General features: G+C 47.7%; 1 protein-coding gene across 1 annotated transcript in view; it reads left to right on the forward strand.

The window, feature by feature from the left end:
* Window positions 1-2,824: 2,824 nt before the first annotated feature.
* The window catches only part of NR5A2 (nuclear receptor subfamily 5 group A member 2), an 83,226-nt gene continuing 72,975 nt past the window's right edge, over window positions 2,825-13,075 (forward strand). Inside the window, exons 1-5 of the mRNA XM_065656217.1 lie at window positions 2,825-3,006; window positions 3,110-3,247; window positions 5,619-5,737; window positions 7,021-7,162; window positions 9,872-10,518. Coding sequence (XP_065512289.1) covers window positions 3,166-3,247; window positions 5,619-5,737; window positions 7,021-7,162; window positions 9,872-10,518 — 990 coding nt within the window. The 5' untranslated portion in view covers window positions 2,825-3,006; window positions 3,110-3,165. The remainder of the gene's footprint in view (window positions 3,007-3,109; window positions 3,248-5,618; window positions 5,738-7,020; window positions 7,163-9,871; window positions 10,519-13,075) is intronic.

Here is a 13,075-nt window from a genome sequence, read left to right on the forward strand (position 1 = left end):
AAAGGGTAATTAAGGTTGCTCAAGGCAATCGTGAGAGCTAGAACTCCATGTTAAATTAAACGTAGGCACAAGGGACCAGGTATCATTTATAACATGCACTGCCCTAAACTGTTACTTCGGAGAAATGTGGATGTGTAATAACTACTCCAAAGTATTTTCACCCAGAGCGATAGTTCACGGAGTGGCTTTGCGAGGTACGGTTTGAACTCGGTCCAAACCCTTCCCCGGCGTAATGACATCAAGCCCACAAGCAGCATCAAAGACCACGGGGACTGGTGCTAGGGCCGTGCCCGAGGGAGACTGTTGGCCAGGGAGAGCCGGCCCAGGCCGACTCAGCCGCCGGAGGGGACAAGCGGCCGTCCCGGCCGGGCTGCCCGCAGGGGCCGCAGCCCACCTGCCCCGGCTGCGCTCGGGCCGGTTTCGCCTGCCCGATCCGGACGCGGGGTTTCTTTCCCTGGCTTTCACCTAAAACGCGAGCGCCTTTCCCGAAGCAGCAATAACGAGAGCGGGGGCACGGGGCGGGAGGGAAGGGACCGGCTCTTTCCCCGACGGAGCCGCGCGGGCTGCAGGACCCAGATCCAGCCGTGTCCTGCCGTTGTGTTAAACTTCCCACCGTTGCTCTAACTGCAGCCGGAGCTGTGCTCCGACAACCACCTTTCTTCTGCGGGGAAGGGCTGCGAGGAGGCCGAACTCCTCTGCGAGCCGCCCTCGGGGTCCTTTGGCCACCCGTCGGGCCAGCAGCAGGCTGAAGAGGCCCGGCTGCAGGCTCATAATAAGGTCGGAGGACCGCGGCCCCGCCGCGCCGCGGAGACCCCCGGCTCGCAGCCCCGAGCCTGTCCCGGCGGGCGCCTGGGGGAGAGGAGCGGAGCTGCCGCTGCGCTGCGGACGCCGTCAGTGCGGAGCCGCTCGGGCTCAGCGAAGGATGATGCTAGAAGGCGACGCATGCGAGAGGGGTTGCTCGTAATTAACGTATCTGGGAACAACTTCCCAAGGGCCAAGACGGGGTGTCAGCCCGAGTGACTTCTGCCTAGAAACAAGAACAGTCCCTCGGGATGGTTTCCAGCCATCCCGCCTTGGCCACCTTAGCCGCTCCCGCAGTTCGTCGTTTTGCTGTGCTAAACTTAGTCGCAGGCGAGCTGCTGAACTGCGAAATTATAACTTGAGAAAGAACGTGTTGATATAGCTCAAGAGTTTGCCTGCTTCGCCCTCCCGCCCGAAGGGGAATGGGGTTGAGAATGGAAGGAGCCCGAGAGGTCCGAGCCTCTCTGCGCTTCGGGTTTATCCCCAAAAAGTTAAACCCTGCATAGAGAAGGAAAGAGACATTTTCTACTCCAGTGGTACTGGTGTTTGGCTTGGGATCTTCGCTGAATTTAGCCAAGGTCTCATCTTCCAGTTAATGGATGCGAAAAGTTTAAACTGTCTAGGAAAGAGCACAGTTGAGTCCTCTGTCAGCACGTGGAGGGCTTGTCCGATCGCTGCTCACCTTGCCATCATCACAAATGTTTAGTAAGTTACAAGAAGGGCCAGTTTTCACAAACTCTTTCCCAACCGATGGGAAACGCTACACCCTGCGCTGGAGACAGTTCCGCGCCTCACTTTCAATCGGAAGAAATTTCAAGGCAAATATTTTCAGCTCTTAATATACACAACGGAGATTAAAGTGTGAGGGTAGTACCGGCAGCTGAGCGCTCGGGCGGCGGGCTCGGATGCTTTCAAAGGTGCAAATATCGCTCGTCCCACTTCGCCAAACCCACGCACCACAGTGGGAGCGGCGCGGAGCCCCTCGAACGCTCCCGGCGTGGAAGGGGCGGGGAAGGCAGCGGGGGCGGACAGCCCCCCGGCCCGGGTCGCCGTGAGTGTCGGCACGCCATCGCCCCCGGGCCCGTCGGCACGCCGCGGGGCCGCCGGGCCGGGGCATCCACTTGCGACAAACGAGTTCTTTGGGACAACCTGGAACTGAGTGCACTCGTTGCACCGTGAGTCGGGGAAGGGAAGCTCTTGCTCAAGTGGTGGCTCTGCCAGGGTATTGGCTTTTGTGCAAACGACGCAACTGGCACCGACAGATTTCGAAAGAAGTTTAAGGGAAGGAGACTCAAAAAAGCAGAATAGGTACAGCGAGCTCTAGCGCGGCTCCCGCCCGCCTTTCTCAGGTTCCAGGGCTGTGCGTCGGCAACGTGACCGCAAGGGCTGGGGTTCTCCAAACGCAGGGGTTACCGCTAGCTACCCCCGCCCGCCTGGAGGGAAGGCGAGGGCCGAGCGTCCCGCAGCCCCCGCGGGCCACAAGGGAGCTCGAGTGGGGCTGCCCGCCGGCAAGGTGGCACACCACGGGAGAGAGAGCAGGCGCAGCCCTGCTTGGCGGGGCTGGCGGCCCGTCGGGCTCCGACGGGGCCGGGAGGGTGGCTGCAGCCCAGGCACCCGCCCTGCAGCCCGGTTTAACAACCGGGTAGGGGGTGAGCACGCTGGGCAAGTGTGTGCGCTCCTGTGCGTGTGTGTGTGTGCGCACGGTGGGTGTTGCTCATCCCGCCTCTGCCTTATTGGCTGCAAGGGTGGTGTCGGGCCCCCCCCTTTGCCGGAGCCCCCCGCGCCCTGCAGCCCCCGGGCTTCGGGAGCGCCTCCCCGCGGGCCCGGGGTTAGAGGTCCCGACTCGGCACCTCCGCACTTGTGGCGGGGGGAAGAGAGGGAGGAGAAGGAGGAGGAGGGAGGAAGGGAGGAGGGGGACGGGGGTGGGAACCCTGTCCAGCAGCACCAGCAGCGGCAGAGCGCTCCTGGGCACTGTGCCGCTCCGCATGGATCGGGGCGCCGGGCTGCCGCCGCATTGAGCCCCAGGCGAAGCTGCGGGCTCCGGGGTTCCTACTTCCTCCCCGGCACCCCCGGTCTTCCCCCTCCTCCTCTCCTCTCCACCCCCGCCACCTGCAGCCCGACTACCGCTCCGCGGCTCAGCCAGCCGCGGGCACCCGGCGGTGCTTCCCGGCGGCTGGGGCCACTCGGTGCTGCCGCTGCAGCAGAGTAAGGACTGGCGTGGAGCAGAGGGAGGGAGGAGGAGAAGGAGGAAGAGGCAGCGGCCGCCGAGCGCCCCTTACTCCAGCTAAATCTGTGCTGCCGTGTCCAGGTGCTGGTGTCGCGGACGGACACGGAGCCCCCAGCCCGGCCCGCAGTCGCCTTGTCATGCTGCCCAAAGTGGAGACGGAAGCCCTGGGACTCGCCCGGTCGAATGGGGAACAGGGACAGATGCCGGAAAACATGCAAGGTAAAGGGGGGAAAGGTACGGCGGTCCCCCTCCGCGCACGCTCGGGCCCCCTCGGCAAACCGCCCCTTCGCCTCGCCAAAAAAAGTTTCCGGCTGCTGCCTGCAAGCTCCCCCGCCGTCGCCCGCTCCGCGCCCCTGCTTCCGTGGGCCAACTTCTAGGGTGGCTCGGGGACTGAGGCCGAGGCGACGGCACGGACCCCGGCAGGAGGTGCAACCGCTGCCGTGGAACTGTCAAGCATCTGGCCGGCCGGAGCCTTTCCCGGGGTGTAGACGCCCCACCGGTCACTGCCAGAGGACACTGGCCTTGCCGCAGATCGTGGGGCTCTCCGTTCGCGCAAAACTGACTCGAAGTCTATGGCGGGGGAGTTACGCGGGGAAGACCGGCCGAGCACCCCGTGTGCCACAAACCTTCCTGAAACGGGGCCCCGAGGGCTCTCTGCCCCGTGAGTGCGGCGCCCGCAGGCACAGCGCAGGTGGCAGCGGCGGCTGTGCGAAACTTTGCAGCGGAGAGCCCCGACGCCGCGGCAGATTTGCGCCCTTGCGGGGTACCCGGGAAGGCAGCGGGATTCCCGAGCTGGAGTGGCGCTGAAAATGCCTCTCTGGGGCGGGACGAAGCCGTTCTCGCTGTCCTGCTCCGGGCTGCAGCGTTGCGGGGAGGGAGGCGGCGGAGATCCCGTCCTAGGGCCGCCGCGGGGTGTCGGCTCCCTGCCTCGCCCCACCCTGCCCTCCGCTCTTCTCCCAAGACAGAAATTCCCTTCCCGGCTGCTCTTTCGAAATTATCCCCTCTCCTCCCAGGAGCCTGCAGGGAAGCAGGGGCGAGGTGGGCCGGAGGCCTCGGTGGTGCTGAGGGCGGCTCTCCCGCCCTTTTCCTCGCCCGCGAAGAAGGCTCCGTGCCAGGACACGGCGCTCGGAAAACCCCTGCTTTCCCACTTGGCTTTTCCTGCGAGAAGGAACTTCGTCTCAGAGCCGGGCGCTAGAGCCGCGGGAGCAGAGGGGAGGGGAGGGCCGGGCCCTCCTCCTCTCCTGCCTGCGGCCGCCCCGTGTCTGCCCCAGGTCGTGCCGAGGTCGTTTTCCCGGTTGTGTGCTGGCGGGTTAATGCTGCCCGCGCACCCCGGCAGCTCTCCCGGGCGCCGGGGCGCAGCCCCCTTGCCCTGGCGCAGGGGCGCGCAGCTCCCGCACTCCCAGCAGGGCGTCTGGTCCGCCGGCTTCAGGCGGACTCTGACCGCGCTGGTGCCCCAAACTGTGGCAGCGCGGAGTTACCGGCCAAGATGCGACATCCTAAGCGGTGCCGCTGCGATGCCCGGCGCCCCTCGCCTTGCTCAGGAGCCCTCTGCCGCCGCTGTGCATGTCGAGCAGATCGGAGTTTTAGCAGCAAGGAAGGGGAAAGAAACCGGCCCCGCGGTGAGCGGCGGGGTTTCTTTTTGGGAATAACCAGTGAGGCTGACTGGGCTCTTTGTGGGGGGAACCCGGCTCGAGTGCCCGCGCTCTGTGCCTTCATTCAGCTTGTTGTAACCCGCCTCGCCCACTCCTGACGGCCGGCTCCTCCCCGCCTTTTCCCCGAGCGACAGAAACTTCGGGCGGCCCCCACGCGCAGGTTTCCCGCCAGACCCGGTACCGGGGGTGCTGGCTGGGCAGACCCCGACCGCATCCCCTGCGAAAAGCGGTCCTGGCCCGCTGTCGCTCTGCCGACCCGCGCCGACGGGGGTTACGAGCGGCTCCCGCGTCGCCGAGGGACCTGGCTGCGACCCCCGGGGCTCTGGACACGGCGCTCACCCTACCGGCGGGGGCAGGGGGGGGGCGAGCTGGCTCGAAGGGCTGGCGGTCACCCCGAGACAATTCGGTTGGGAGGGCGCGGAGGACGTTGTTTTAGGCTAGTTTTGCTATAATAGTAAGTAAGTTGTATTTAACGCGGCGCAAAAGTGCTGTGTCTGTAAGATACAAGTTTAGGCTAAGTAAATATTTGCAGGCTGATGTTGAAAGAAAATTTTAAAGAAAACGAACTGAGTTGTTTTAAATACACAAGTGACACAATCTTTTCACTCTGGTTTTTAAAGCTTGCCCATGATCATTTTCGGATTTAAATGAATTCATTTAGTTTGATTCCACACAAGGACTAGGTTAAGGGCACTCTGTAAATATAAATATTTACAACATGAAACTGAGGAGCTGATGGTTTTTGTTCCAGTTGCTAAGTATGCAGATTTGCTGTTGATGAAAAGTTGCATTTCTCAATGCAGGCTGCATTTTGAATTTTTTCCCCAGTTTGCAGCGGCGTGTGTAAGTGAGCTTTCTCTCTAGATGAGAACAGTTGCATAAAAAATTGAGTTATTAATGTAAATTCTAATTGAATGTGCTATTTGTCCTTTCCACAGTGTCTCAGTTTAAAATGGTGAATTACTCTTACGATGAAGACCTTGAGGAACTGTGTCCAGTCTGTGGAGATAAAGTGTCTGGGTACCATTATGGACTTCTCACCTGTGAAAGCTGCAAGGTTCTGTACTAATTACTTCATACAGACACAAGAATAGCAAAAAAGTTTCAAATATTAGCAGGAAAAAGTGATAGTTAAAGAAAAGTTGTGTAATAATTTGACTCCATTCTGATATGTTTCTTGTTACATTTGCATGAAAAATTAACACCAAAAAGCTTTAGGATTTAGAAGTCTCTTGGAGAGATCTCATCTGCACAAATTGAAACAATTTGGACTGTTTTGAATTGTAGTTTTAACATTGCTTTTAAGTATTTTGCTGTTGTGAAGTGATGTAATTATAAAATAATTTTCATTCCTAACTGTCCTAAATATTGATTTTAGTTGACTTGTATACATTCAGAGTATTTCTGTTGCTGAAGGATAAAGTACGAAAAGTATGCTCAAAACAGATCAGCTTTGCAAAATCTAATGCAGCTTCCTTAAGATTTTTTTCATCCTTCAGTATTACGATGTAAACTTCTGTGACTATAATGGCCTTTTTCATACAATCTGTAACTGTCAGAGCTCACTTGACACACAAAATCAAGTAACTAATGTATGATTTGTTTTAGATTATTAATTTTGAGAATAAAATATTTGTAAATGCAACTTATCATATTGGAAGATAAATATATCTGCATGTTTCTATTATACCAAAGAGTTTAAATACTTAAGCATTTATGACATATAAAATTTGTCTTTTTTTTTTTTTAAGTTCTTTACAGTCATTTAAGTAATGCACTGTAAAGGAAACTCCTTTACCAGAACAATGCAATTGAAAATATTTAGTTGTATGGAAAAATTAACTTAGCACATTATATATTCATTAAAAAATAATCAATGAGAAGTGAACAACAAGCACTTATTGTGCCTCTAATATGCACCACTGGGATGTACAGTAGCCAGAGGTACTCTGCATTTCTGGTATCTCTGCAACAGTGTCCCTACTTATTTCATGTAAAACTACTTTAAAAGAAAGACTTCAATAATCTTGCTTCCGTTAAAGAACACAAAATAAACTAGTCAGCCTCACTATTTCGGTTACCACTGGGGCACAGGAGGCTATAGCCCATCTTACCAAGCTTTGACATAAGTCTATAAAACATAGCTCTAACACAAGAACACCTCCTCTGGAGTCTCATGGTTTTCTCCTGGGTACATCTCACTGCAGTTTAAAATAAACTGTGTAGCTTCATAAGTGCTCAAGGGGTGTCTGAAATATATGGTAGAAGGATTTCCATAAAATAAAATGCTGAAACACACTATCCAAGCAAAACAGGCTAACTTTTGTATCTGTCATGCAGGGATTCTTTAAGCGAACAGTCCAGAATAACAAAAGGTACACATGTATAGAAAATCAGAATTGCCAGATTGACAAAACACAGAGAAAACGATGCCCTTACTGTCGATTTCAAAAATGTCTAAGTGTTGGAATGAAATTGGAAGGTAAGAGCCATAGTCTTGCTGATATTGTCAACTATGCTACAAATTGATTTTGAAAATGATAGGATTACATATGTTATTATGGGCTATTTTATTTTAAAAATGCTCTGATTTACCATGTTTTTGAAATTATAGTGAAAAGTGACTTTGTGTGCTAAATGAAATTGTTGCTTTATAGAAAAATCTAATGAGTAAATGGTAAATCACTAAGAACTAGTCAAAATCATAATCTATTTTTTCATATATATATATTATTTGATATTTCAGTATGTTAGAGTTTGTGAATGAATGGATCTAGACAGAATAGTTTTGCAGCTTTGAAAAAAAGACTTAATTCAAATTAAACATAAAATACGTAAGAAGTGTCCAGATTAGAAAAAAATAGCTATGGGGAGTGATCTGATTTTATTTATATTTTATCTAGGGTTTTTGTTGTTGTTGTGTGTGTTGTTTGGTTTTGGTTTTTTTTTTTTAATACATATTCTTCTGACAATAAGGCAGAAAACAGAGAAACAGATAAAATAAGGGGTTTTAGGACACTGACTTGCCTATGAGATTAAGGAACCAAATAATCTCTAAAGTTGTGTCCTATATTTTTGTGATGCTAAACCTGAGACACTATTGCAATTGAAAGAGAATAAGGCATTTTGAAGTATACTTTTTGACTGCATTTCACTTTCTCATGTACAGAGAACAACACCCTTTGAGATAACTGAATGCAAAATCACCAGACTTGAATTTGAGAATCATACACAGTTCATTCTAACTTTGATATATAAAACACTAAAATCCGGATCTCACAGCAAATGACATTTCTGCATGACCAAGGACAAGTTCCTAAATTCCTTATTCTTACAATTGTACTGAAATGGCATTCACCCTAAAAACTTAACCAGGAAAAATCAGGCCAAGGTGAGCAACCATAAAGGATAAGACCGAATCACCTGAGTCTGGCAAAGGAAAGCTGTTGGTATAACTGAAGATAAACAGAAAGATCAGTTTCATGGATTCAATACTATTGTGTTTGCCCACAAGACTGGGACTGACACACTGCACTAAACAACCTGAATCACTACATGATCTTCCAAATTCCAGTGGTACAATAAAAGGACATTTGGAATCCTTTTCTCATTGTTGACCTTAAGAATAAGGATAAAATACATTTATCTGCTACTTTTAACTCCTCTCAATTGCTGACAGTGACACAGGACCAAATTTTCACTTCTGTGATTACATGTAGTTCACCTTATAGGAGTTATACAAAGGTATTTGCTAATCGAATTTGGCTCACAGTTTTTAATTGCAGAATACCTGGGAGGATACTATGTATACAGATTTAAAGTGAATTACCTTTATCTGTGTAGTGATTTAATTATTTCAATTTTCTGCATTTTGCTCAAAATCAACATTCAACAGCAATATTAGTAGCAGCATTTTTACTACAAAATTAAGCAAAGTGCCTGTAGTTTTAAAGGTACTCTAGAAAAGATACTTTAGCTTCCTTATCCACACATCCATACAACTTCTTTTCCTTTGTTTAGAAAATTGGAAGAACAGGTGCTTCCATCATTCTAAATACTTGTGACATTTATATGTGTATTTCCCTGATAGCAATATATATAGCCTTAAAGTCGAGTTCATAAACTACCATGGACAGAAAAAAAAATCATTAAACGTTAAAGTCCTTATGATAATGTACAGTGTTATGCGTATCTAGCGTTCATAATACATTTTTAATGTTCTACTAATCCCTAAGATAAAAAGCTCAAGAACTTAACCTCCAGCAATCTCAGCAGTCTCAACATGTCACCAGGCTGTCAAAGGTTCCTCTTTCAATCTAATTGCCGTTGGGCAAGGTGGGCTTGGTGAGAGCTCCTCGCTAGTCCATTACATATATACCGCGGTGACAGGCACTGCTGTGACAGAGACCACCAGCACGACTCCCAAGGCAGCTGTTGAGGTGGATTTGTTTTAATTATTTCTAATTCCAGAGATATTACAAGCCAGAACAGTGTCAATAGTTTCTGTTTCACTTCTACCTTCTGTCTGGAAGGCAGCAAGCTGACAGCTTTCTCTCTGCACATTCCAACTGCAGCTAAACATTTCTGTAGAGCTGTTAGCTAACTAGAAATCACTTCAAGTTTTACCCCAACCTGAACAGAATCGTCAAAAGGAAATATTTCCCTTTTGCCAAGAAAAACATATTCCCCTTTGTGACTACTGAACATTTCACAATTTACGTTTCAGATGTTTTGCTGCGGTGGAAGGCAGTAATGGAATGATTATAATGAGACAATGTGGTCTGCTGGATCCGTCTCAGACAAATTCTGGACATCGGCCCTTGTTTCTTAGTGACATAGTAGCTTGACATAAAACCAAATATACATTGAGATCTCCACATGATCCCATAGCAGGTGTGAAATTCCTGTGGCCAACCATTGTGTTTGTCCCTGTGTCCTAATCAACGTAAAGAGAAGTCCTTCTATGTTAGTAATATATGCATGTGATATTTAAATTACCAGAAAAAAAGTGACATTTGTTACGTCGAAATTAACTTTTTCCTTTAAGGCTAAAAGTGCCGCTTTGAATTTTTTGGGGGAGGGAAAAAAAGACTTAGATTTTTACATTTCTGCTCTGTCCTAATGTACGTTTCATTAAAGAACACTGATTCCAAGTTTTAACTATTATTTACTTCCTCCTCTCCCCCAACAGCTGTGCGAGCGGACCGAATGCGTGGCGGTCGAAACAAGTTTGGACCAATGTACAAGAGAGACAGGGCATTGAAGCAGCAGAAGAAAGCTCTTATCCGAGCAAACGGACTTAAACTGGAAGCCATGACTCAGGTGATCCAAGCAATGCCAACTGACCTGACAATATCCTCTGCAATCCAGAACATCCATTCTGCCTCCAAAGGCCTACCTCTGAACCACACTGCCTTGCCTCCTACAGACTATGACAGAAGTCCCTTTGTAACCTCTCCAATTAGTATGACAATGCCACCGCATGGCAGTTTGCAAGGCTACCAAACCTATGGCCATTTTCCAAGCCGTGCTATCAAGTCCGAGTATCCTGACCCTTATACCAGCTCACCAGAGTCAATAATGGGCTACTCATACATGGATAGTTATCAAACAAGCTCACCAGCAAGTATTCCACATCTGATATTGGAACTCCTGAAATGTGAGCCAGACGAGCCGCAAGTCCAAGCCAAGATCATGGCATATCTGCAGCAAGAGCAAGCCAACAGAAGCAAACACGAGAAGCTCAACACATTTGGGCTTATGTGTAAAATGGCTGACCAAACCCTCTTCTCCATTGTTGAGTGGGCCAGGAGTAGCATCTTTTTTAGAGAACTTAAGGTAGGTAACAATCTTACATTATATTATCATCCAATCAAGAAAAAAAAACCCCTTTTGTTACAATGTTGTACTTCAAACAAGAAAGTCTGGGTTTTCTTTTTCTTTTCTTTTCTTTTTTTTTTCCCCAAGCATCTCATTCTTAATTTATTTGTCTTGAAGTAGGCAGACTATTATGAGGAGAAACTTGCAGTTGTATTCCACCTGAGCCTGTAATTAGTTGTAGCAAAGAGATTCAAGTTCCAGTTCAGCTCTTCTGTATTTTACTATTTATTACAACTGCTATTAACCTGCATAGGGCCTCGCATAAGTTTCATTCCTTCCCTGTCAGTATTGCTCACTGTCTGGCTTGTATTCAGAGTCGTAAGGGTGCCTGTTACGCCATTCTACATTCATTTATGTAATTATTTTATTACCCCATTTAACATATGGGGGAACGCCATTTTGTCCATCTCTGTACACTTCTTATACAAGGCCATTTTTTGAATATTCGCTTTCTCATTGGGGTATTATTTTGTGCATTCTTATGTGTGTAGTTAACCATGAAGGCTGAATCCTAAGTAGGGTATACACAGAACGGAAAGCAAGGAGGAAGAAAATACTTTCAGGACTCCTTTTGGTTCTCATCAGCACAGATACATGGGGGTTTCCTTTAATCTAGGCTGGCTACAATAACCTTTAGGCTCTTAATTTTGTTGGAGCACCCAATAAATCCCCATGCACAGCTCTGGTTGCTAGAAATTCTCCCACTGACATTTCTAGGACTTTTTGCTAAGGCACTTTTGTAGTCTGTTGTGGTCAGGTCTGAATTTGTAAGGCAGAAATTTGAGATCAGACAATAGAGATAAACTGCAGTTTTTAAACACTCTCTCGATACAGAAATCAGCTCTGGAAAGAATAAAATATCTTCTGTCTCAGGAAAACCTCCAGATGATGGACTCAAATCACATCTGGATTTCTCTATTATATTGCTAGTTACTGAATCTCTGTCTGATACACAGAGATGTTTTTCCCACAACTATTTGCTCCTCAAATCTGTTCTGCAACCAGCCATCATTTCTTGCTGACTACTGTCAAGCTGAGGGAAAATAATACAAAATCCAAATACAACAATTAAAGTAGAAGTTCACTGAGAATTGAATCTACGTGAACGAAGAGCGCAGAAGGGAGATCGCCTCAAAAAGCTGCAGGCAGGATGCTTGCCACAACAGTGTTCCTGTCATAGCCATCATGATGCAGACCAGCTGAAAAGCTGATTACGAGAAAAGCAAGGTGTGTATGTTCCATACGCAACACCAGCTTCTCTCCGATTTTTCAAGAGAATGGTTGCAGGAACCATTAGAAACTGTCTATATAAAGTGAAAGAAGGGGGAAAGTTTACTCAGAGGGGAAAAAGAAAATGGATTAAAAAGAGGAAAAGACTGCCACATCTTTGCTAAGTTGTTTACAATTTTATACTATAAAATATATAAGCTATAAGCCACACTACCCATTCTAAATCATTTAAAAATTAAAATTGCAAACACATTACATTTCCAATAGAATATGTCCTAAATATCAGGAACCAGATCTTTCCACCCATACACTGGGGAGTACTTTAGTCTGCAGAAACCATGTTAAAGATCACTGAGACTTGGGGAACTAGATACTCCTCAGTATAAGAATTTTTAAGTTATGATCTGCCTTAAAATTCCAGTTATTATTAAAATGAGAATACGAAAAGATATTCAAGCAACATTTACTTCTTATGGTTCCATGGCTCAATCTATAGGTAGATTTTATAAGCATTCAACATGCTATACTGGGAATAGTTTTAGAAATGGCCTTCACCTCCAACCTCAGCCTGGATGATATTCTTCAACCAACATATGTTTACTAGCACGGACCCAAAAGATGCATAAATTTGTTTCATGAAAATGCTGACCAACTTCTCCTGGCTCTAGATGTATATAAACGTTACAGTGTACATACAGACTTCTGGAAAGATATATATTCTAGAAATTAACTACATATAGCCTTGGGCTAGTGAACTGACTTTGCACATATTTAAAAAGCATTGGTTTCATCTTAGTACTTGTACCCTTTACATCTTAGAAACTGAGAGTTCAGACAGTTTCATACCATCTGGTATATCCAGATTTTTTTTTTTCAATTGGACAAGATCAACTAAACTGCACAGCATTCCAGAACAGTAACGACACACTTGGAAATCCATCCATCCACACTCAATATTTAGGGACCAGATTACATAAAATGCTAAGAACCTTAAACTTCTCAACTTCAAAAAAGCGGGGTGCTCAAAACATGTTTAGATCAGACTCTGTGAACAGCACCAGGTAACACCATCTCTCTTTGCAGCCGAGATGAGAGGATCAGAATTAAACAAAGGGTTTCCAAACCTGAATGCAGCTCTCTTCTATCCATCCATGGTTTCAGTTTCTTCTAACCAAGGTAGCAAAAGCAGCTATTTCACATTGCTCCACAAAACATGAATCTCTGTGGGAGAGGGAAAAAGAAAAACTCCTAAGGATATGACAGAGAGATTCTAAATGCAGAAGGA

Source organism: Caloenas nicobarica, chromosome Z, assembly GCF_036013445.1.
Source record: "Caloenas nicobarica isolate bCalNic1 chromosome Z, bCalNic1.hap1, whole genome shotgun sequence".
NCBI lineage: Eukaryota > Metazoa > Chordata > Aves > Columbiformes > Columbidae > Caloenas > Caloenas nicobarica.